Raw genomic sequence first — 25088 nt, 5'->3', positions numbered from 1 at the left:
TGTGCAGATGTACACCAAGCCTTTGCACAACTCACGTAGGCTTTGCTCTTGCTCAAAGGAAGAGTGCCACGATCATAGTTTCTAGTTTTACTCCCTTCTTTGAGACTGAGATCACACTGTGTAGCATTAGGACTTAGTTACTAAAAGGCATATTAGGGGTATCCAGGATGCTGTTTGGTTCTTAGAGAATTTTTAGAGAGGGTAGTTTGGTCACAGCCAAAACAGTCATAGTAACAAAAACTAAAGCAAAACACAAAACAAAAAACAAACAAAAACCACAACCTGCAAAATGGAGGGAAGAGATGTAAGTAGCAACAAGAACAGAAGACTGTCCATTTTGAATGGATTTACTAAGTTATACTTGACCTTGAAAGCTTTAGTTAACAAAATACAAGATAGTGTTTTTAATTTTAAACCTTAATACTGTTTGTTATTGTAAGTGGTCTCAGTGTTAGAGCATAGAGGTTTAAATGGATTTGATTTCTATTTTTGGCATCCAACCCAGCCTGCAGATCACAAGGCCTCTCAGCGCTTTTGCCTTCAGTCTAACTTGAAACAGATACTCTCAGCAGTGCATAGTCCTGTTAGTCCACGCTGCAGTTCCACGTGCTTCACATTGTCCACCATGCCAACCTTACCTGAAGACAAGGGACAATCAAAAGAGGCACAACACAACAGTTCTCCAGCCAAAGTAAGCACTCTTACAAAGGTGTTTTCTGACAGTTGTTGGAAACTTGAGGCTGAAACCTGTTCACATATACTTAGGAGTTTATTAAAACCTAATAATTGCTATGTATTAGTGTGTTTTGATTAATTGGTGCAGCTGTGAATGATCCTTCAGTTGATATTCTTAGAATTCTTCAGTTCTTATTCCTCACTCTATAAAAATATCTGAAGTTGCTCAAGCCTTTGTTTATCAGGTCAATCTGGAGGCTTACATGTCTGTCTGTTCTGAATCACTTATACCAAAACTGTCCAAAATGTCTTCTGGCATGTTATCGCAGAAAACATTAACCTTTGAGAAAAGAACTTAAGATTGTACTTTGCAGTAGTCTTGGAACATCTGGTGCTGCCTTTACAGATATAGAAGGTGCTATGCAATTCGTGTTTGTGTGGAAGGTGGAAATCTGCTTTTTGGTTTGTAATCTTTCTCAGTTTTATTTGCCACAGTGGTAGCTGAACATATACTGGAACTATACAGAGAGCAGATGGGTGTTCCCCAAACATATTAATCATATTTTATCATATCATATTTTATTTTCTAATAAAGCAGGGTTTTTTTAATTGATAGCTTAGATGAAGGGAAGAATCTTCCCATGATTAAAAAATCACAAGTTATGCACATCATCCTGTTTTATGCAAACGGGCGTAAAGAATGGATTTATAATTTGGCACATCCTCAGTTAAAAATGTATCACTGTCATTGGATTTGAGGACACTTTATTCTACACTTTTGGTGAAAACATCCGCTACGTTAACATTTTTGGAAAATATTGTCAGCAGTTAGCCCTACACTGATTTGTCATGCATTCCATCTAAATTGCACATTGTGCTGAGTGTTAGTTTCCTGGCTTAAGATAAACACCCCAGATGGATGCAAGTTCATCAGACTGTTAGCTGAGAACATATATTAGATCAAGAAGATTTGATTTTATTTTTTCACTTGCTTGTGTGAAGAGTATTTTAGTACAAAAGACTTGCTAGGTAAAACATGTCCAAACTGAAAAATATTGAAAGCTAGCAGACATCAATGAATCTAATTCTGAGCATGCTTATAAAATGGGATAAATGAAGAATTCCAACCAGCTATCTAAAAAACTTTTAAAAATAATTTTCAAGTGTCTTATACAGGCCTTTTGGAGGTAGGTCCCAAGTGAACTATGATAATGTGACAATTCATAAATCGGTTAACTGTGCAAAATGCTTTGTTTTAGATAAATCATTAGTTTTAGGCAGAAAGTAACAGTGGAAGGATTTTAACCAACACAACTGCTCATGAGTGTTCTTAAGAATTGCAAGAGTATATTGAACTCTTAAGACTACGTTGAACTTAAGAGTATGCAAGAGCATGCAATGTGTGCTGTCTTGTTATAGTGTTAGATGTTTCAGAAGTGTTTTATACTATATATATTATATATATATATTTATATATAATGTATAATTGTTTCTCACACCATAAAACATAGAACTTTGGAATCAGATGTCATTTTTAGTCATTTCCATATTTTAATTACATTTACTTCACATATAATAATATATTAAAATATGCTTTCATGGATACCCTTAAGAACTGATTTTAGATTTCTAGTATTAAAAATGTAATTTCTATATGTAATGCATACCTGCAGCAAAGAAAACTAGATCCTTACCAGTTGTGTTAAGATTTTTAGTGGCCTATAAATCTCCCTACACTTTTAGGGTTGGTTGTAATCTTTCCCTCTTTTTAAATAAAAAATCCCTATTTCTATTTCTAGCTTTCTCCTCTCTTTGTATCCTGAACACTATTGTACTGGCTCTTCTCACTGCTGAGGAAAAGTCTGTCTCAGATGTTGGTAAAGTTTCTTGTACACTGATTATTCCATCATTCATCGTGTTTACTTTATTCTCATGTCTGCTTCAACTAGAAACAGTTACAAGTGAATTTCATTACCTTACTTGCTAAACTCTAAGCTCATAATTTCACTTCAACATCTAAAATTAAGCTAATTTAAAACCCCATTTCACTCAAAAGATTGCTTTCTGGGATGTATAACTTTTCTGAAGCCTTACACAGAAATACCCGTCTCAGGCCAAATTTGTTCTGAAATTCAGCTCAGACCTTTAATTTTTTTCTCCTCCCATTACTGTTCAGATCCACCCAAATTTGGCTAGATTATAAAACTTCTAAAAATGAATTTTCTGTATGTTTAGTGAGGGCTTGGTAGAGCTTAGTAGCCAGAATATCTGCAGGTCCTGTCCACCCTAATCTCTGAGCATCTTGGATCTCCTTTTATGGACCAAAGTGCATGTTCCATCCACTCAGTTCTGCACAAGAGCCTCCCTGCAAGATTAGATGGCATGTCATCATCCTTGTGGAGCATATGGATCAGTTCTCAGCTGAGCTATAGAGGTGGAGTCAGTTTTACCCTACATTTTTATGGGTTGAGAACTTGGGACAAAAAGGAAGCAAAGACTTGGTAGCAGACAGTCGCTGATACTAGGAGATGAGGAATATATTGGGACTATGAATGGGACATATGTTGGGATATGAAGAGCAGACTTGTTTGGAGGCTAACACAGAGAGGACAGTTGCAGACAGGCAATGGGAGGGTGATGGAAAACTTCTGTATCATCGCTGTGCAGATGTACAACTGTGAGAAAGCTTAAGCTTCCTGTTAAAGTGTCTCTTCCAAGATCTACATATAATGGTCTGAGTACTATTCAGATTATAAAGTTTTCTTTTGATAAAAGCCATCTGGCCGTGTAAAGAGCTTCATGCTCTAGCTCTTCCTGCCCCTCTCCTGTACGAGTGTACAATAGGTTTGGACAATAGGAGGCATGAGTTTCACCTGAATAGGTCAAACTGCTAAGCTGCTGACCAAGAGTAATGTATTTTGCTTTGTATTTTTGTATTTTTTGTATTTTGCTTTGCCTCAGAAGCAGGGCAGTCACCTGAATTTTTGTCACAGACTTAGACAAAATTCATTGTTAATTAGTAACATTTTCAGGAAAAAAATTGCTTTCAAACTATTATCAAACTATTATCATACAATGTCAGTTGTGCACTTGAATCACATAATCTATTATGCTTTTACATTCTAATGTTTCCAGTATTATAAGGATGCTTTTCTTAAACTTGAATCTTCATATTATTTTCTCCTGTGACTGACTGTGAACTAGCCAAAGAACATCATATGAGAATTGCTGGTATAGAAGCACGGAGCTGCAAGGAATGTATTTATTTCAGTTAAAAAAAAAAAAAAGAGGTGTTCAAAACAGAATCAGGAATCCTACATCAGATATCCAAACCAAAGCATATTTTATCGCCTTTGAGAGGAATAAGGGTTATGCTGTATACTTTAATATTGCACCCTTTTCAAAATGTCTCTAGAGTTCTCTGGATTCGTCAGAAAAGATAGTATTTCAACAAGAATAAAATGCAGCACTTGGAGAGATATTGAAAGGAATTCCATTGTATCTCATAGATATTAGCAGTCATGTAACTGTTAGCTCCCTGGATGTACATAATTCCATTTTAATTTATACTCTTGGCTACTTGTTTTTTGTAACAAACATTATGACAAGTCTAACTTCTCTACATGATAGTAGATGAAACAATGGTTCACTGATGGCCTTTGTTTCAAATAATTGAAATAATTTCCTTTACTTTGTTAAAAAATGTTGAATTTTTATACGTGCTTCATTCTGTAAATGTTTAGGTCAGTGCTGTTATAACAGCTTTTTATTACCTGCTTATTTAATGAATATTGCAAAATGTTATTCTGAATTCATTATACTTGTATCAGCCTCCAGTAGGTAAGCATTCTGCAATGGAGTAAGCAAAACTGATAGCAAATTTTATTTCAGTAAAAGCAAAATGTTTGTAACAGTTGAATGTAATTGGCTTTGTGCCATGGACAGCCAATGTGCTTTTTTAGAAAATTCAGAAGTGTCATTTCCTAGAGAGGTGATGAATGCCCCAGGCCTGTCAGTGTTTGAGGGGCATTTCAACAAAGCACTTAACATGCTTTAATTTTTGGTCAGCTGTGAATTGCTCAGGCAGTTGGATTAGATGATCAACTGAAAATACTCCATTCTATTATCTAATACAATGCCAACGGAAGTAAAAATTCCTTATGAAACTTTGGGGTGCTGTTTAAAGAAAAACTTAAACTCCAAAAAAATAAATTAAAGAAAATACTTGTACATACCAGTGCTTAGCAAAAGGAATTGGGATTTGAGAATTTTCTAATTATTGTTTAAATTATACAAATTGAATTATGGCAGTCCCCTGCCACTTTTGGGAAGCTTTCCCTCCAGCTATAAATACTCACAGTGCTATGATATGTTCTACTTAGCTCATTACTTTACTCAAAAATAAAAGCTGCAACTTCTAACAGGTGCCTACACTTTCCCTTCTCTGCATGATTTTATGTGAATCACTCATTTCAACTTCTTGGCTGATTGTAAATGCCAGATTGCTTATGTAGCCTTTCAGAAGTACAGGGGTTGATATGTTTGTTTGTTTTGTTAATCTGAATGTAGTACATGGGGTAGAAGTAATCATTTTTTTCACTACATATGTGAAATTCACAGTTATTTATTCTAACTTGATGCATCTCCATTTGGGATATGTCAGGAAAGAAATACCTTGTCTCCAGCTGATTGGCATTATTGTGGTAGAAGGTGTGGGTTTAAGTTCTCAGGACAAGTTCTCCAGTTTTTTTAAGGCAGCAAACACATATTGATATTCAGTCCCAGTTCCTTTTGTTACTTAAAATTATATTGTATGTTATTAAATACTGCAGTTATATTTTTAAAAATGTTTTTCCAATTAATGGCAAGAAAAAACAAGCAGAACACTAACAAGATAACAAAATTATTTTCTAGGTTTTTTTGGATACCGTGTGTATGCTTAATAGTGCATTTATTCAAGCTTTCATTGCACACTAGTACCATTAGGAGGGTCTATGTACCCAATTTAGCCCTGTTATACATAGCTGTTTTTTGTTCTTGCATTCAGCTGATAAGTTCCCAAAGTGTTGTTCTTCAGTAAAGGAATGGTTTGCTCTGTTTTGTCTGCCATTTAAAAGCTTTCTCATGTGTTCCATGCTTATAGACTTTAGCTTGTGCATTAAAAATTTGCTAAGAAAATAGATATTCCAGGTCTCCATCATCTTTTTAGCAATTTAAGTTTAGGCCTGTAATTCACATTTGTTTTATCAAATAAGAGCTAATTTTCATTTACTTTAGTAATTTTCTCTTTTAGCCAAATTGCACAATACACATTATATTCCACATAGAGTGTGAATATTCAGTGTTTTGAATTTCTGATTAACTACATTTTTATATTTGTCACAAATCATTCAGGACACTACTGCTGAAGGGACAACATGCAGTATACCATCTATTGTTCTTCCAGAGAATGCTGTTACGCCAGATGTAGAAATTGATAAAAATCTAGTTAACAGGTACTACATAATACATTACCAATCTATGCATAAATTGTACAGTAATTCCAGGAGCTGTCTTTCTGAAGTATTGTGTCAAATTGTATATTGTATTAAAATATTATTACTGTATCTCTATTTGTAATTTGATCATATTGTCTTTGCATTTTGATGCTGATTTTTTTGATGCAGAGGGCCAGGAATATAATGGATACTAAGAGCAGAATCTCATATAATGCTAAGCCTGCCAACAGACTCAGTATACTCTAAGTTTAAATGAACTTCTCTTGTTTCAGAATAGTGTACTTTGAAACTAAAACAAAAACATAAATTAAAGTTTTGTGTAATTTGGACTAGAAGCTGTAACTCTTGAAGTGCACCCTTTTGCAAGCAAAAAAAACCATGGCCTAGCAAGGAAAAAATTGCTTGGTCAAGTCCTTTTGTAAACATACAGTGGTACACGTGTGCGTGCTTCAATTATATACTTACTACAAGGATGATTTACAGTTGGATTCCTCAAGTTCTGTGCATGACAATGTGCAATACTGTCCTATCCAAATTTTAATCTTTACTTAGACCCAGTCAATGCACAACTGAGACCCAAAAAAAAGTACAATTGAGCACTTTTGTGTTTCCTGAAGTATTCACCCCTACCATCCCCCCCATATTTTTCAATTCAGTAGCTAAGTCCCTAATTTTGGTCTACTAATTAAATACATCAGTGTTGCTCCCTTTAATCTTATAAATATTTCCACTGAACCAAAAAGGACTTTGTAGACTGATGTAGAGTTAGGAAATTAAGACCTAAATTACTGTTTTTTTAAATACAAGATATGCATAAGTTCCTCAAGGTATGGTCAGCAGTCAGTGTTGACTCTTGCAAATGAGTGTATCTCACACACCAAGCCTGTGTTGTCTATTCCTTTCTTGAATTAGAGAACTAGCTATATTACCATCTTGTTACAATATTCATAGTATCATATGGGAAAACAGACTTGTAGCAGTAAGATTTGCAATCTGTTGTTATTCTTTTGTCTTTTGAAAGAAAAATGCAGCAGCAAACTGTTGTTACAAATCTGTTTGCATGATCCTTAAACTACTAAAGTGTGTTTTAAGGATGAGTGAACGGTTTTAGCATAAATGCACTTGCAATATATTCGTAAGGACAGAACATTTCCAAAGAAAGCTTATAATAATGAAAAATAGCTTGCAATAAAAATATAAAAATAGTTTTTGCAGTTATTTTAATTTTTTTACTTAGTGTTCTATAGTTTTATGAACTGCTGAAAATGCTTCTTGTCTTCTTTTGACAGGATTAGCATATTACGTATGTCTTTCAGAATAAATCTATCTTACAGTCACGCATATTATGTTGGTATTGACTTTAAACACATAATGTCTTATACAACTGAAGGTGATGCTGCTGAAGCTACTGTTATTGTATGTTGTTTCTTCCTGTACAAAAATTCGTGCTAGTCTGTCATTGCTGGCTAACTTTGTTTCATAAGATAATATTCTGAGATATTAGTATATCATGATATTATTAGCCACCATCTTTAAAATTTTATTCTAAAGCAAATTAAGATATGCTTACAGATAGCAACAAATGTAGGCTGCTTTTGCAGCTCTCTTCTTGCCTTTCCTCCCTTGTATCTGTTCAGTCCTCCTTCCAGTTTTAGTGAAGCTGCAAAAGAAACTTCTGTAGCACCTGGAAACTAGGCTATGACTACATTCCTGATCTTGTGAAAAAAAAAAAAAAACAAACAGGTATCAGTCAAAAATTCAAGCAGATAATGTTTCTAAGCTAGACAGTTGGACAACTTAAGTGTCTAACTTGAACAGTATACTACAGTGAGTTTTGAAGCAGCTGACTGGGCCCATTCAGGTAGAGAGGGCAAGAATACCACCTTGAGGTTAAGCATATGTGGAAAGTAAGCTGTTAAATGGAAATAATAATCCTGTTTCAAGTAGGGAACTTTAATTCCATTTTGAGTTGAAGTAAGGTTATTTTCAGTCTTCTGATAAAGCGTACTTCTTGACCTACAATTTTTAGTTTATTTACCTGTCATTAGACTTAAAATATGGGAAAAAAATTATCAGAAAGTATTATCATATATCTAAACAAAGTTTGCTTGTATTTTTGAAGATTATTTAAGAGTCAGAATTATAATGCAGCCTTTTAAAAGCAGCATTATTTGCTGGATTAGCATTTAATTTTCGCAGTCATTTGAGACTCACCTGGTTTTCGATCTAGAAATTTCCCATAGTGCTATATGGGAGTGTCAGTGTGGGAGCCTAAGAAATTATTTCAGTCAAAAACCTTAGTTTAGGAAGCAGTAACAATTTACAAAACGTAATTTTTTTTTTTTTTTTTTTGCAATGTGCCATAATTACATGCATTTTATGTCCTAATGGTGAACTAAAGAGATAATTTTTTTCTGAGAAAACAGAAGTTCACAGTGTATGAGGGTACCAGCAAATGCCAGAACACCTTTGTAAGAGCAATTTCTGTAATTTTCCTTCTTTCTTTCAACCTTCCTCCATTTTCCAGTTGCTTGGAGATGAGAGGAATTGCAGTAAAACCATTTTGTTTTGGTTTGGTTTTTTTTTTTTTTTTTTTACCAGAGAAAGTGCTTTCTTTTTAATGTTACATTAAGTAGAAAAAAAAAAAGTAGAATTTTTTTTTGATGGCATGCTCCCATAATTTTTCTTGGTTCATTTTTCCCTCTAGGCCTCGTAGTCCTCATAGGAGACATTCTAACCGCGCTACTAGAAATCCAACAAGTTCATTGACTTCTGTTGGTAAGAAGTTATTTATTTAAGCTAGGATGTTTTCTCAGAAAACATGACATGTATTTTCTAAGAAATTTTCTAATGAGTCTCTTCCTACATAATTAGTTCTATTAGTTTTCTGGTAGCTACATGTAGAGTAAATTGTTGTTTGGGTGGACCAATTGTGTGGATGCAGATTTCTGAGTACTACAAACTGCGTTAAATGTTCATCCTGTTAAGTCAGTGGCAAAGCTCCCATGAGTTCTTAGTCTTGGTATGTTTGCATTTGGGTTGTTGCTTGTCCTGAAAAGAACAGAGTTGATAGAATGATCATACTACCGCATGCAAAGGATGAAGGAATTAAGTATGTGAGACCTCCTATCAAAATAGAGAGCAGGGGGAAATCAGAAATTTAAAATAATTTTTTTTAAATTATTTTTATCTTTACAACATTACTTTCTCCCAGCCATTAACTTAACTTGAGCCAATTATCACTGCTTCATGCTGTGCATGAATATAATTTTCTGTAAAGCCATGAACTTGTGTGATCATTGCATAGCATAAAAAATCCACAGTATAGAGTCAAACATCAGGACAATCTGCCCAGAGAGATTTTGCATCTCTGTCCTTACAGGTCTTTCAAGACAAGATTGTCTTGAAAGACCAAAAACCTGGTGTGATTTCACCACTTATTCTGCTTTGAAGAGGTTGGGCTAGATGACCTCCAGTAGTTCTTTCCAACATGAATTATGTTATGATCATAAGAGGCTGCTTTTCTAAGATGTTCCTTCTCGAAGTTAGGCACTTTCTAATTAAACCTGTTACAAAGTCTCTCCTGTTAGAAATCTGACTTGCCTGAAAGAAATATAATTTCACAGACATACAAAATCATAAAGACCTGAAATAATCAACAAGTGATTCTTTGAACATTTGTCATTTATAAACAGGTGCTGAGATGATGGGATGCAGCAGGAGAAATGGAATTCATGGGAAAAGAGAAAAAGGCAGTAAAGGGGAAGGGAAGTGCAAGTGGAGAAGAGGCAGGAGGCAAGGGAGATTTTAAAAAAGCAAAGATGTTGACTATACCAAGGAAAACTTATCTGGTCAAGGAAGATAGATATTAACATGCCTTGCAGATCTTCTTCAGGAAATACGAGATAGAGGAACAGGCAGTGAGGTGGGTTGAGAACTGGCTGTACAATAGAGCACAACAGGTGGTGATCAATGGTGCCAAGTCCAGCTGGAGACCTGTGACTAGTGGAGTCCCCCAGGGATCAGTGCTGGGTCCAATCCTGTTCAGCATCCTCATTAATGACCTGTATAGAATGTCTTCCCAGCAAATTTGCTGATGACACGAAACTGGGAGGTTTGGCTGATACAGAGCTGGGCCAAGAGGAATCTAATGAGGTTCAACAAGAAAAAGTGCAGAGTCCTGCACCTGGGCAGGAGGAATAAAATGTATCAGTACAGGTTAGGAGGAGATCTGCTAGAGAGCAGCTCTGTGGAGAGGGACCTTGGAGTCCTGGTGGACAACAAGTTGTCCATGGGACAGCAGTGTGCCCTTGTGGCCAGGAGGGCCAATGGGATCCTGGGGTGCATTAAGGAAAGTGTGTCCAGCAGAACAAGGGAGGTCGTGCTCCCCCTCTACTCTGCCCTGGTGAGACCTCACCTGGAGTACTGTGTCCAATTCTGGGCTCCCCATCTCAAGAGGGACAGAGAGCTACTGGAGAGAGTCCAGTGAAGGGTTATGAGGATGATTGGGGGACTGGAGCGCCTGCCCTGCGAAAAGAGGCTGAGAGCCCTGGGGCTTTTTAGTCTGGAGAAGAGAAGACTTAGGGGGATCTAATTAATGTGTATAAATATATGTGGGCTGGGTGTCAGGAAGGAAGGGGCAACCTCTTCTCACTTATGCCCTGCGATAGGACACGGGGCAATGGTCACAAGCTGGAGCACAAGAAGTTCCACCTCAACATGAGGAGGAATTTCTTTACTGTCAGGGTTCCAGAGCACTGGAAGAGGCTCCCCCGGGAGGTTGTGGAATCTCCTACCCCGGAGACTTTTAAGACCCGTCTGGATACATTCCTGTGTGACCTGCCCTAGACTAGATGGTCCTGCTCTGGCAGGGGGGGTGGACTCAATGATCTCTGGAGGTCCCTTCCAACCCTTAACATTCTGTGATTCTGTGATTCTCTTTTGTTGGCACAAGGAAGGTGCTATGGGATGTCCTTCCCTCAAACTTTGAATGCAAAAATCTTAATGTAACCAGTTCTTCATTTAGAACTGGATTTCTTTAAGAATATCCAATCTGTGGGCATACTTTTTGACAGCCTTGAAACTGACCTAAATTTATGGAATCTAAATACAAAACATTCTGCTTCTCCTCCCAACAAAACAAAACAACCAAAACAAATTTTAAAAAAATCCAAGCAAACACCACACCCACAAACCAAAACCCCTTGAATTTCAGCTGTTTGCTTATGTCCTTAGCTTTTCTGAAGACTGATTCTTCTGTAATGGCTCTTGTCAAATTTAAAAATAATTTTCTTGTTTTATCTGATAACTTCCCTCCCTCTCACCCAAGTTGTTCTTCAGTAAATTGTTCTTATTATAAAACAGTATTATAAATTCCCACTTCCCTAATAGAGGCATCAAGCTGGGGAGAGAGACAGTCCCAACTGATATTTCTTAGAACACATTTTATTCACTATGCTGTTGTTAATGTGATGAAGTTGTTAATACCATGTAACTCTTCACACAACACAGTCCCTTATTCACTCATACAGTGAGTTCACTCACACAGTTACAAATTGTCTCATAGTTACCTGAGAATAAATCAAAGTATCATTAAGTTTGGAAAAGACTTCCAAGATCAAGTCCAACCATCAATCCAACACAACCATGATCACTAAACAATATCCTGAATCACCACATCCACACATTTTTTGAACACCTCCAGAGATGATGACTCCACCATCTCCCTGGGCAGTCTGTTCTGACGTGTCAACTCTCTTTCAGTAAAGAAATTCTTCCTAATACCCAATGTAAACCTTCCCTGGCCTAACTTAAACCCATTTCCTCTTGTCCTATCACTAGTTAATTGGGAGAAGAAATGTCTGACTTGCAGTTGATGCTAGTATGTGCCAGTGGCCTTGTACAGATTGAGCAGGCTCTTGGTGATCTGTTTGTTTCCTGCAGATCTAACAAGCTTCCTAGCATGTAGAATTTACCAACCCATGATAAAACTTGCTCACACTGCCCTGTCAGCATATGTTTCCTTCTTAGTTGTTTTCAGATAAGTGTTTATAGAAGCCTAGGTTCTTATAGAAGTCATTCATACCGACTCGCACAGAAAGGACTTTTCCTACAATGGGCTATATTTGCTTAATCATAGCTTAGAGAACTGTGAAAAATAGTGCACAAAGTTTAGTGCTTTTGACCAATTTGGGAGCCAAAGATTAATAGATTATTTCTGCAACTAATTAAAATTTTTTTAGAAAACTATGCAAGACAATCTCAAAATCTAAAGACACGTAAGGCAGCAGCTTTCAGTTTGTGGTCCATGCATTCTCCTGTGTCACATATCTAACATATCAACAAAAGTAGGCATGAGGAAAAGCAATATGTAGCAATGTCTTCTTTAACCATTGGACATTTAAATAGGATTTGCAGTTTCTTTGGAAAATTCTTGCAGGGCCACCACATGGCAGAGATTTATTTTTTTTTAAAACACCTTTATAATTCTCGGGCTCTAGCTATTTAGCTTCTGCCTGTAGCTTTGCCAGATGCAGCTTTAGTGTTGTTTCTGCATTTGTGGGGAAAGCTCTTACTCTGTATAGAAGAAAATCTTTATATTTCCAAGCTATGCACTTTCATAGATTATTTGATGGAATCACCTGTATATTAAAACTAGTGTGCATAGGTCTTTGGCAGGTGAGTTTGTGGAACCTTAGCCTTGAAAAACTGGACATACAAAAATGCATGGAAAAAACGGGTCTACAACAGAAATGCCAGTACTTCTAGTGGAGATGGATCTAATGTCACTTTTACTGACAAATTAGAAAAACTGTACTGGGGACACATCTAGAAAAGCCAGTGTCATATATTGGAACATCTTTGCTCATAGTGTATTAATTTTGTGGGTTTTCTGTGTTTTTGAAGACTTCCTCTAAGCTTAAGATTATAACATTAGAAATGAGCAGACATTAATGTCTGCTAAATGCAGGCTCAAAGCTAAATTTATAAAAAGGTTTTATACTTGTTACTCTGAAATGCCACAACATATCTGGAAATATGAGATACAGGTCTAATTCTGATATCTTCTACCCAGACAACAGCGGTCATGTGATTGATCTAGTAAATGACCCGTTACCAGATGTCAAAATATCAGAGGAAGACAAGAAGAAGAACCTTGAATTACTAGAGGAAGCAAAGAAAGTGAGTGAGAGATTTCTAATGCGCAGAGGCAGAAAGTCAAGAAGCAGCCTTCCAGAGTCACCCACAGGTAGGTGCAGATTCTGAAAATAAGGTTTTATATTCTACTTCGAAGATCTGCAAAGGCACAAACAAGCATCTTCTGTATATGCATATATTGCTACTGTATGCATACATTTTGTTAACTTGAAGGTCAGAATCCCTCTGCCCCTCATCACAATTCCATGTAAAACAGAAATTACTTTGATTTCGCTTTGAAATGCCAATTCAAAACAAAGTTCTCTCTTAAAAGCAGCTTGATGCTTTCTGGAGGGGAAAAATAACCAAATTGCTGTTATTTTTAAATTAAATTTTCTTTTTTTTTTTTTCTAAATTCCTTGTGAATCCTTCTCTTGTGTCAACTTCTCTGCAGTGCTTGCAGTATCAGAAAACTAAGGATTCTGTGTATCAATAGACTTACATTTGTTTATGGCATCTATATGAGGTAAAACTACTCTAAGTTCCTAATTGTCAAGTACAACCTGACAATTAAAATTACTTGTCAAGTTCTGGACGTACATATGACTGTTGACTATGAGACTCATGTTTTAATCTTATCTGAATTTTAAGAATTCAGAACCTACAAACCTAGAGGGTAAAACTACCTTTTTTTGTCTTTGTTTTAATTAAGCAGTTTCCCCTACACTTAGTCCTAAAGTTTCACCAGCAACATCGCAGAGCAACTCTCTCACTCTTCCAGTTCCATCAGGTAAAATGATCTATGCAAGCTCAAACTTTAACTTAGAACAGCTCACAAAAATGAATTTTTTAATATTTCATGAGGTGAAGTCAAAATCTGTGGATTGAAGCATCCCATCATGAAAATGATGTAACTCATGAATGCACACAATATGTCTTTTTACTTTTTTGTGTGTGTGTGTGTGTTAATTTTTTATTATTCTGGTGCTGCTAGATTACATGTCGCTTTTTTTAAAATCTTTGCATTATTGGAATTCTGAGAAGCTTGAATGATCTTACTATATTTTAAAGAATTTTTTTTCCCTTTTAAATAGCATTTTCCATATTTAAATTTCATCCTTAATACACTGCGTGCAACCATGCATGTGTGTGTTTGCTAATGCTGTAGGGGTAACAATTTTGAGCCAAAATCACATCAGGGTATGTCCTAATTCTGTGTGTGTGTCTTTCTAGGTTCTGATGCATGCACAACAACTAGTGTCGAGTCAGTATCTCCAGGGCAGGTAAGAAAGCTGAATACTCTTCAAAGTAACTTGGTTATTACAGTACTATATTACTGGAACATGGGATGTTTTGAATACCATTTTATATGGATATTGGATTATTGTTGTTTTGTTTTTTTTTTCCTGTGGAGTGAGGAACTAATAAATGTTTGCTCTGAAGACAAAAATCTGTAACATAACATGGGCTGAAGGACAACAGAGATCTGTTCAGTGTAGAAAATTGAAAAAGACCCAATATAATCCTAACCTATGGGAAAAAATAACCCCTAAAATTACTTCATAAATAAATGTGACAAGCAGTGTAAACGTTAAGAGATTCAGTTATCCACTAATATCTGTATCAAACATTTGCGGCATAGATGTGAAAGATAACCTTGTAAGGCAACTTTTTTTTCTTCCTTTTATGCTAGAATATCAGAAGTGCAAAAGAGGATGACAGGCAAACTGCAGAGGCAAGTGTTTTGCATTGTGTTGAACAAAATCTGCCTGTTGGTCCTAGCATACATGTGACTAAACAGGCTAAAAGACTATTCAGTGACTGAAAAGAAAAATTATACTGTTCTAAGAAATGGTGAAGCAACTGCAAATGTAGTGGAGAAGAATGGGTTTACAGCTAGCCTTTATGTCCTATCATGCATCCTCCTATAGCTCAGTTAACATCAATATGCTAAATACCTTTATAAGTAAAAATGTCTAGTCTAGCCACTTTGGTATATGCTCATTTTTTAGACAGATATCCTCTTCCACATGCCTTTGGTTCAGTGGAAGAAGTTACTGTACCTCATGTTCTGCACCACTGGTGGGATGTCAGTGCTCCAGACAATTATTGGTGGAGCAATTTATATGAATACTTCCTAATTTGTTTTAGGTAATATCAGATTACCCTCTAAAGAGGTTTTTCTGTGAGCGAATTAAACAGTACTTATGAAAAGTAGTATGACAGCAGAATTATGGAGCAGTAACTATAAAGGAGAGGAATAGCAACATGTCAGAGGCAGAGCCCAGAGTTAGATTGTTTCTTGGTTGTCTTAAATTACTGTCACAGGTGCTCTTACACAAAACACAGATTCTCTACCAAAGTAGGCAAAGTATAGGCAAACCTTCTTTTGCCAGTTATCCTGCAGAAGTTGCAGCAAAATTATTATTTACGGTACTACACACAAAGAAAGCAGAGAGAAATTACAGTATGTGCTTTAACTTAGAGTATAAGCCTATGTTTTTTTTCCCTTGGGAAGGTGAGGAACTAACGGAAAATAATAAAATGAAAGTTACGGTGCTATAAAGTACAGGGTTAAAGGCATGTAGTCAGACAAACCTTATATTAGGATGATGAGAAACTTGGCTATATGAGGGTTGCTATGATGGACTGGAATGAGAGGAAAAGTTCAGATAAGAGCTTCACAATTCAGTGTTCTTTCAGGTGCCTTTTAAGAATTATTCTCTCATCAACAGCACATGTTTAAAAGCAAACAAATGCCAAGGAAAAGGAAATGGCTTTTTACAGTGAAACTCTATCCTTGGGCAAGGAAAAAGAGGAATCTGCACTAGTTTCTGTGGTTTATATGTGTCTGTCTACTTTCAGAATGCTGCAAAAGGATTAACTGATCAAAGGCAGAATGATCAAAGAAAGGTTTCTCAGGGAAGGTTGGTTCCTCATTCTGCTGGTTTTGAAAACCCCAAAGAGAAGCTCTCAGAACAAAAAGAAAACTTTGATCCACGTAAACATATGGATACTTCAACTAAATGGTCCCCTCCAGGTGGTGATGGTGGCAGAATGTCTCTTAATACTTGCAGGAATGTTTGTGAAAATGAACTTGGAAAATCATTCCTCAAGAAATCGAAAGAAAATGATGTTCCTTTAAGAACCCATCTACCGGGACCAGGAATAGGAAATATAGACTCAAAGCTAGAAATTCCTGTTCCAGAAATTAGAGACCATAAAGTTTCATGTAAACCAGAATTTAAACTGTGCGGACTGCGTCCTCTACTACGGGCTGTATCGTGGGATAGCTTGGAGCCTGGACAGAAAGATAAAACACCCTTAAAACTGCCATCTGATGAGGATAAAAGCTTTGTTATTGGTAATAAAGCCAGCAATCAATTAAAAGCATTCAAAGACCTTCAAATCCAGGTTCAGCCAGTTCGGATGCAGAAATTGACAAAGCTCAGAGAGGTGAGTCCTGGTCATCTGTTATATCCTGGTTTAATTTTATTTTCAAATCTTCCTAAACTTTCAACTTGCTTAGCATTATTGTATCATTGCAAGAAGCATACTGTAATATAGTAGGAAACAGTTTCAGCAAAATCAATGCAGAATTGTGTCATGCTTTCCCAAAGCAACTTAAGTAAATTGTGGCATATAACTAAATTTCATGGAATTATTCTGTTTCTTAGTTCTCTTCAAATATGCATCATCTTCACTGTGGTATCTTCAATGTGATATGCATATATGCATGTACATACAGTCTTACACATGCAGGTCTTGTCCCACAAGAAAAAAATGTAATATTGGCATCAAAAAAGTACAAATTGCTGTCATTGTCACAGAAACATGAGTCTAAACCACAATATATCTCATTTGTGTGTTGTTTGCATGACCTATAAACAGGAAGCAATCGATTAACAATCATGTCACTTGTAAAACATAGCTGGGACTACGATGGAACTAGAGTGGTCTGGTTTGATTTCTAGAGAGAGTTTTAGATGTAAAGAATCTTTCCTTCCTCAGGATGTAAGAACATTCCCTTTAAAATGGTCAGTTATGCTCTCTGACTTCCTTTGCTTCCCTGTGATGTGCTTTTCCCGCTTTTTCGCATTTGTCCTTAGATCCATGGGCTCTGACAATATATTGGCTAAATTACTGATTTCTGTATGTGTGGGCTGAGTATACCTGTGTATAAACAGAAATCTTTAACTGAATCTTGGAGATGGTTACTACACTCTCATTTAAGGGCTTAAAAGCCTCTGTGTGTCATATACTATTTGTAAAATCTCTTTGGATTTAAAAATCACTTTTACTTTGATCAGCTGAGTGTTTTTGAATCCTGTATCAGTTGTTATTCTTCCTTCTAAGGGCAGTGGGCCTGTCATTCAAGAATGCTAGCCTTTGCAATAACATTACATTTGTAAGATCTCAGAGGACTAAAAATTATTTGGGGATGATTTTTTGCTTATTGGCCATTCTCAGAAAATTTTTCGAAGTGTCCAGAGTTTTAAAACTATGTGTCTCTGAGAGCAAGGGCAGCTAGAGGGTGGCCAGACTTACAGTTCCTAATTCTAACATGCTGCAAATGTGGCAGCTTCTTGAAGGATAGACTGGGACTGCAAAAATCTATTAACTGACCTCATGCTAAATAATTGTCTACATGATTGGTAAAAATCAAGAATTAAACCCTAAGAGTTAACCAGTGTATTGAAAAAAGCAGATATGTTATGAAATTATACACCACTTTCACAAAGCAACTGACTTGTATAGCAAAAATGACCTTTGAAAGAAAAATAAATAAACAGTAGTAGTTACCTTCCTTAACAGCCTAATAAGAATATTTTCTTTGACCTCCAGTAGTTAATATTTTAAGATGAATGAAGGGCTGACAGGTGAGGACTTCAGGTTCTGCTTTTCAGTTAATTAATTCCTGTTTCATTGCTTGGGAATGGCAATTTAGTTATTAATCTTTTCTTGTTTATATAACACATTTTTAGCATATATGTACTGGAAGTTTTGATTATAGAGACACATGAGCCATATAACCTTGAAAGTCCTAGTTCTTAAGTACTATTAGTAGTTAGTTAGAATCCAACAATGTGATACATAATTCCAGTTAGATGAGTTCTGAAGTCTGTCTCCAGTAGGAATTGTCTATTTACAAGCAGAAGCAGGTGTCTGTGAATTTTTAATGTGTTTTAAGAATATGAAAGTAGAAAATGAAGAGATGATGATAGAAGGATAAATAAGATAATAAGGTTTAATCCCTGAGAGCATATTCTTCCCTACCTGTAAGGAATAGAGACAGAGTACAGTAACAGTGAATTATTAACTTGCAGCCGTAGTATACCGAACTTCTGTGTGAATAAATTCTACTGAATAATCAATGTGGCAAAGTCTCATATGTGTGATTTTTCTGAGTCTTCTATATTTTCCAGGATACTGGGATGTAACTGTGGCTATATTCAAAATTGCCTTTTTTTTTTTTCCTCTGATTTACTAAAACTCAGTTTTTCTACATGAGTAAAAAGCACATGACAAATCTCTCTTTGCATTACTAGGGATTTTTCTTAATCATACATGTTTGAATTTGACATATGTAATATTTAGGAGTGTGTGTAAATTTACATGTATCAATTAAATGTAGCATATGGCTATCATGTAACATAAATATCTCCATTATGTTTATTAACTAAAGTAAATGTTATATTTAGTGTTCACATGGCAGGGATATTTAAACTGAGATTTCTATTTAAGTTACTTAGAAATGTTACTGTTTTTTGTTAACAGGAACATATTTTGATGAGAAATCAAAATTTAGTTGGACTTAAACTTCCTGATCTTAGTGAAGCAGCAGAACAGGAAAAAGGTGCAGTATCATTAAAGAGTGTTTGTTTGTTTGTTATACACTGATTTTTATAACTGACTAATGTGGAGGAGTTAAAAGTCTTTCTTCAATTGCAATAGTAGTTGTAATGAAGCAGTCATAGAAGAGGGTAGTAAATTATGAATAAGAAATAACAGCAATGGAAGTGCCTGAATTTCTTGATTATCTGAGCTAAGAAGATACTGTAGGTAGTATTACAACCAAATTAAAAGATGTATGTCTAGAACACTCTGGCTTGTACTTACTAGATGGAGGACTGTCTGAAGTTTCAGTGACTTTCTGAAGAAAGCTTCAGCAGTGATGGACTGAATGGATGTAACCTCTGCAGGATATTGTGGCCATAAGGGTGAATTTCATCTTTGAAAGTATAAAGAAGAGATGGAATGCTTTATTCCTGCTTTTTTTAGTTTAGAATACATGTGGCAAATAATTGAAATGGCATGTTCATTTCTGGTCAACCCTTCTCCTGGACAATATGGATAGGTAAGAGTAAGGCCAGAGAAGAGACAATTGTGATTGAAGGACTGCAAAAGTAGGCCTTGCAATAAACTGAAGGCGGGGGAGGGGAGCTGGGGGGAGTGTAGCTCAATTTGTATAATTCTTAATAAGGAAAAGGCCTAAAACTCAACATAAATGAGGAAACAGAAATATAGAACCTAAACGTTTTCTTTTTTTTCCAATCTAACACGAGCAAATGAGATTTGATGCCTGTAGGTTCCATCTAAAAAGATTCAGAATAGAAATAAAGAGTAAAGATATAATCCTGAGGGCAATTCAACAACTGGAAGATCTAAATAGCAGTAGTGCTGATCAGCTGAAAATATTTAATCCAAAACTTTGTATTTTTTTGGAAGTACTTAAGTCAGAACTTGTTCAGAGTGGCTTCAAGGCTATACTAATTGAAATGGAGAGGGTTGATATGAAAGAAGCCAAAACTGATTATCTTAAGATTTGGTCCAAAGACAGTTTCCATTTTTCCTAATACTGTCCATTTTGCTAATTCATAAATTTGACTTGGGACTGTTTTGTAAGGCCTTAAAGTTTCTGTTAGGTTAAAGGGGATGTTAAAGGGAGATGACTGAGATAATGTATTTCATCTTATCTTTGGAAACAGACTCATTTTCAGCCTGAATGAAACAAGATTAAAAGAGACTTCTTGTCCTCTTTCTGTATATAGTGGTTATATCTTTTGTTTCTTAGATATGATAATATTATTCCTGTCACTCTGCTAATATATAATTTCCTAGAAATTATTTAACAGACTCTGTTTGAAAGTGTAAAATAGGTGCCATTTTACCAGCCTGTTACATAATTTTGGCAGATTTTATACTTTTGACGAAAACATTATGAAAAGCGAAGCGTTATTTTATCCAGCTTTTCAACCAAAGTCTCATGAGCATCACATGTTTTTTTAAATCTACGGACTTACCTAAGTGATAGCCAGAATATTAAGGGTCAACTTCTTGTCCTCAGTGGGCAAAACGAGGGGTCAAATCCTTAGTTACTTTGTTAGGGAGACTTACTTCCTTACGTTGTTGTAAAAGCCACCTTTTTCTTTTTAATAGTAGTAATTTTGCTGAAACAATAGGAAATAGCCAAATATTTCATTATTACTGCTATGAATCAAATATACTGGCTCCATCATGTTTTGCTATCAATGCCAAGTTATTGTGATCGTCAGAATAAGCGTAGCTTTACATCTACTGAAGTTTAGATAAGTGGGATATATTGGATCTGGAGACATTGTGGTGTCAAGCTGGCTTTTTATGGGGATGCATATGACTGTTCTTAAGTAAATACAGGAATTTTTAAATACAAAGGAAATGGACAGAACTAAAATGTGGCTAGAAGCAACCTCCCATTCTTTTCTGTCTTTCATCTTAATGCTCTCCACATGTACAAAATTTGAGCTCTTTCATGCTATTTGTTTTGCATGCCTAAGAATCTTTCTGTTATGCCAAATGAACAGGAGAGCTGTACAAATGCATCGTCCCAAGTCTGAGATTCAGACTGGGGAACCTGACTTTGCTATAGAAGAGTCCTTCATTAAATTCTGCAAGATAGAAGGAGAAAGGGGCTTATTATATATTAGATTAAATGAAAATAAAGAAGTAACCTGAAGCAAAAAACAAGTTTGAGCCATATCTTGGTCTTTATGAAAGTGATGGAAGTAGAGAGTGTAATTATAATCTTTATGTCCTGTTTCAATGAACATGCAGTGCCAACAAGTGTGTTGTAGATTCATCACCATGAATGGTGCACAAAATCTGTAGTATAGTACATTATACTAGGCTTCATCTTGGCAAGACACATGTAAAGCCTTAGAAAATGACAGTACTTTATTATAAAATCTAAGCTAAAATATTCCAGAAATTATGTAACTGTACTGGTAAAGCACAAATGCAAAGTGTTAGGCTATGTGTTCCAGTAATGCATTTAGGTTCCCATTGAGTTCTAGGAAAAACACTACTACAAGAATTACTCTTCTGTGCATTAGAGACTGTCAGAGTGCATATTACTTCACTCTTTCTACGTAAAGGATGACAATTGTACTGATTACTTTTGTTGCCACTGCTCAAAAGGTAGACTGGGTACCTGTACTTAAACAGTGAAGGAGAGATGAACGATGTATCACCATATGCAGTTAAGGAAGTAACATTCTGCACAAAGGGGATGGACTCTTGTTGTTGTTCACTTTTTTCTCCCAGTAGAGCTGGGGTGAAAGCCTCATGAGTTTAAAAAGCCATGAGTTCAAAAAGGACACAGGCTAAAAGATCCTATTTAGCTCTGAGATGCTGACTATTAATAGCTGATGCATGACTTCTCAAATAAGATAAGTTTTTTATCTGAAAATGTCTTTAGGCCCTTCACCTCTCCCTTCCCCTACTGAAGAGGAAGAGACCAAGCATAGCTCTGATGTCATGCCCAGCATTCCTGATGTATTGCTGCGAAAACTACGAGTGCACAAATTGCATCCAGGAAGGTAAAAGCTCATTATAAGCAGAAAGACATCATCTGGAGGAAGGCACACTGGTGGTTTCCAGTGAACTCCCTTTGCGGAACTTCATTCATAAGGGATCCATAATAAGTAGAGAAACTTCTGCCTCTTAAAATGTGCAACACAGATTTTCTGAAAAAAATTGGGAGAGTGCCATCTTCCAGTAACTGGCCAACGTTTAAAATTAGCTTTTAAGTTCTACATAAGGAGTCTGAAACCTTGCATGCTACAAGTACATCTTTACGCAGATTTTTCCACCAGTCTGTCCACTCCTGCTGGTTGCTGCTGCAGATATAAATTCATGTTGAAAATGTCAATATTTCTTCCCCCCAGAAAAACAATCAGGCCAGATAATACTTACTAGTGGTAATATTTGGGTATGTAAGAATTTTCAGTTTTTCTGCAGGTGACAATTTTCCAGAGAAAATGAATTTATTTTGCAAATGTAGTTAAAGAGCTCACTTGCCAGTTTCCTGATTTTGGGCTGTGCAAGTAGGAGCTTATAAACAACTTGCTTAACACCTACCATGGCTCAAGATTTTGTCCTTTCCCTCTTAGGCAATCTGAAACTGTATGTCTGCATGTTATAGATGTGCACGGTAGCACCATACAAGAGATCATTTAAAACTAGAACAATTGTTGCATAATGCAATGTAACTACAGCAAGACAATCCTCTGGTCTGTACTCTTTTGAGGTGGAGTCCTAATAGACTACCTGCCAGATGCTTGTCCAGACCTTTAGAAATAGCAATTTTTGTTCTGATATAAGTTTACTGCTATCCAAACCTAACATTTTCTGGGCAGAATTCAAGTGGATTTTTCCTTTTTTTGGGGGAAGTTTACATCTAAAATGATACAAAAGTCCATATCCTAAAAATTTTGCACTGGCCCAAGAAATATAGGTAAGAAAGCTCAAATGAAGCATTTATTACCACATGCCTCACATACCTTGCATCACAGATAACTTTAGAGATGGAGCATATTTTATGTTGTATCATATTCTAATAAACCTAAGCTATTTCTGTGTAAGCCTTTTCTTTAGGAGAAATAAAACCATTTTTAAAAAAAAAAGTTTATTAGCTGTTAAAAAAAGTCCAAATGTATTTGGCCTAACTATTCCTAAATTTACTTGCATGTTTTTATACTATAAATGCCAGAGGCCTTCAGTCATTTGAAGCAGTCAATAAGTGTTCTCTGTGCAGATGAAATAAATACATATTTAACATTTGTTGTGAAGAAACTGTTGTATACAACATGTTATATAAATGAATGCATGAGGTGAAGTTCTAAGAGACTGTCACTTGATTGTAATCAAATACTGAGAAAAGAAGTCATTTCATAGCTAAGTACAAAATAAGTAAATGCTGAACTGGCTTTGAGGATCAGATAATATACAGATCTTCTGTTTTTCAGATAACATCTTTCAGTTGGCTTAAGCTATTGAACACATACACACAACTTTTCATTCTTATGATATATTTCCCAGAACGTTCCCAGCCATGGGATAGACATGAATTTTATCATTCTGTGCTGTGTTATATAGCACAAACAGATGCTTCCAACTTCCTTCTAGAAGGACTACTCCTTCTAGTTGGCTTCCTCCCAGAATAACAGTAAGTAATATGAACACTAATACTTTAGGCACAAAATAGTTTTCCAATTCAGGGGACATAGTAGCCTCCCTTCTTCTAGCCAGTGCTCTAAGTATCAGTATTATTCTACCCAACAAGAAAAATCCGCGGTGCATTGATTCCAGATGCATTGATTTCTATATTTGGGATTAATGGTTCAATGAATATTACAATAATATTTGAATTTTCTGAAAGTATCATGTCTGCAGAGTGTATGACAGGTATGTCAATCACAACTCCTATCACTGCCATCCAATAGAATTTGTATATACAGCTCCTGTAATTTCTTTCAGATGTTTCACATCTCTGTTCATTTGCATAAAACTGAATAGCTCTCTGATGTTTTGGGACAGTTACAGGGAGTAAGGACCTGTAAATTCAAACATAGGGGATGACTGCCTTTAAGATCTTGCAATATAATGTTGCCTATCTCATTTCTTTTACAGTATTCTATGAAACTGCATTTTGGTAGCTTTTCCTAGTTTTGTGTAGTAAATAATCATTCTTGTGGTGGAAGACTCATAAAATTCAAAGATATATTTTGTCAGTGTCAGAATCATTGTTAGCTAACTTCTAACAAAGTTAGCAGCCAAACCAGGGTAGTCTAGTATACAGTGAGCTGTTTTGAATTCCACATATCTGTCATTATCTGTGATCATAATCACGAGGTTTCAACTGTTAGAAAGTAAACAGGTAAAGATAATCAAAAGTATAACATTTTATGACACCTGCAACCCAAAAAGGGTAACTTCTGTCTTGTTCTAGTACTTGCAGCTTATCACAGTGTAGTGCAGATAGCAGTATTTGCAGTGGCCAGAAGCTTTGACTTGTTTTTGTCAATATTCAGATGATACTTTGCTGTGGCTTTTAAAATAAAACCACATAGAGTTTAGCCATAACACATAGAATTGAATTAATTAAATACTGGTTTCACCAAAAGAAACCTTAAAATATTTAAGGGGAGGATGTCTTTTGGTGTTCTTTTTGAATAAGTATTCCCATAGCTTTGTTTTTAGTGATAATGCTAATTAAAATGTGATTTTATATTTTTTTTGCTTTTATTTCTAGCTCCCCTCCACTTACTGAGAAAGAAGTTGAGGTAAGTATATGCTTAAGCTAATTATTTTAAGTGGTTACTCTAAGTCTAAGGGTGGTTATTAGAACCAGATAATAGGATTAAAAAAAAAGACAGAAAAAAAGTATATTGAACTCAAACAAATAACAATTTCATTAAATATAGGCAATTGTTTTGAATTGAATCTAGCTAGGGAGGT

At 35.7% G+C, this 25088-nt stretch overlaps 1 protein-coding gene across 1 annotated transcript; it reads left to right on the top strand.

Moving 5' to 3' along the window:
• Positions 1 to 588: 588 nt before the first annotated feature.
• On the top strand, positions 589 to 24913 carry LOC103781576 (protein MRVI1-like; the record flags this gene model as incomplete). Its single annotated transcript, XM_008949301.1, has 11 exons — positions 589 to 691; positions 6070 to 6170; positions 8881 to 8951; positions 13249 to 13422; positions 14023 to 14100; positions 14544 to 14593; positions 15004 to 15045; positions 16176 to 16766; positions 19089 to 19167; positions 22048 to 22168; positions 24883 to 24913. Coding segments are annotated over exons 1-11 (1404 nt in total), but the record flags the coding sequence as incomplete, so codon positions are not given.
• Between the last annotated feature and the right edge of the window lie 175 nt (positions 24914 to 25088).

Source organism: Merops nubicus, unplaced genomic scaffold, assembly GCF_000691845.1.
Source record: "Merops nubicus isolate BGI_N331 unplaced genomic scaffold, ASM69184v1 scaffold46091, whole genome shotgun sequence".
Classification (NCBI taxonomy): domain Eukaryota; kingdom Metazoa; phylum Chordata; class Aves; order Coraciiformes; family Meropidae; genus Merops; species Merops nubicus.
This window is presented reverse-complemented; position numbering and strand designations above follow the sequence as displayed.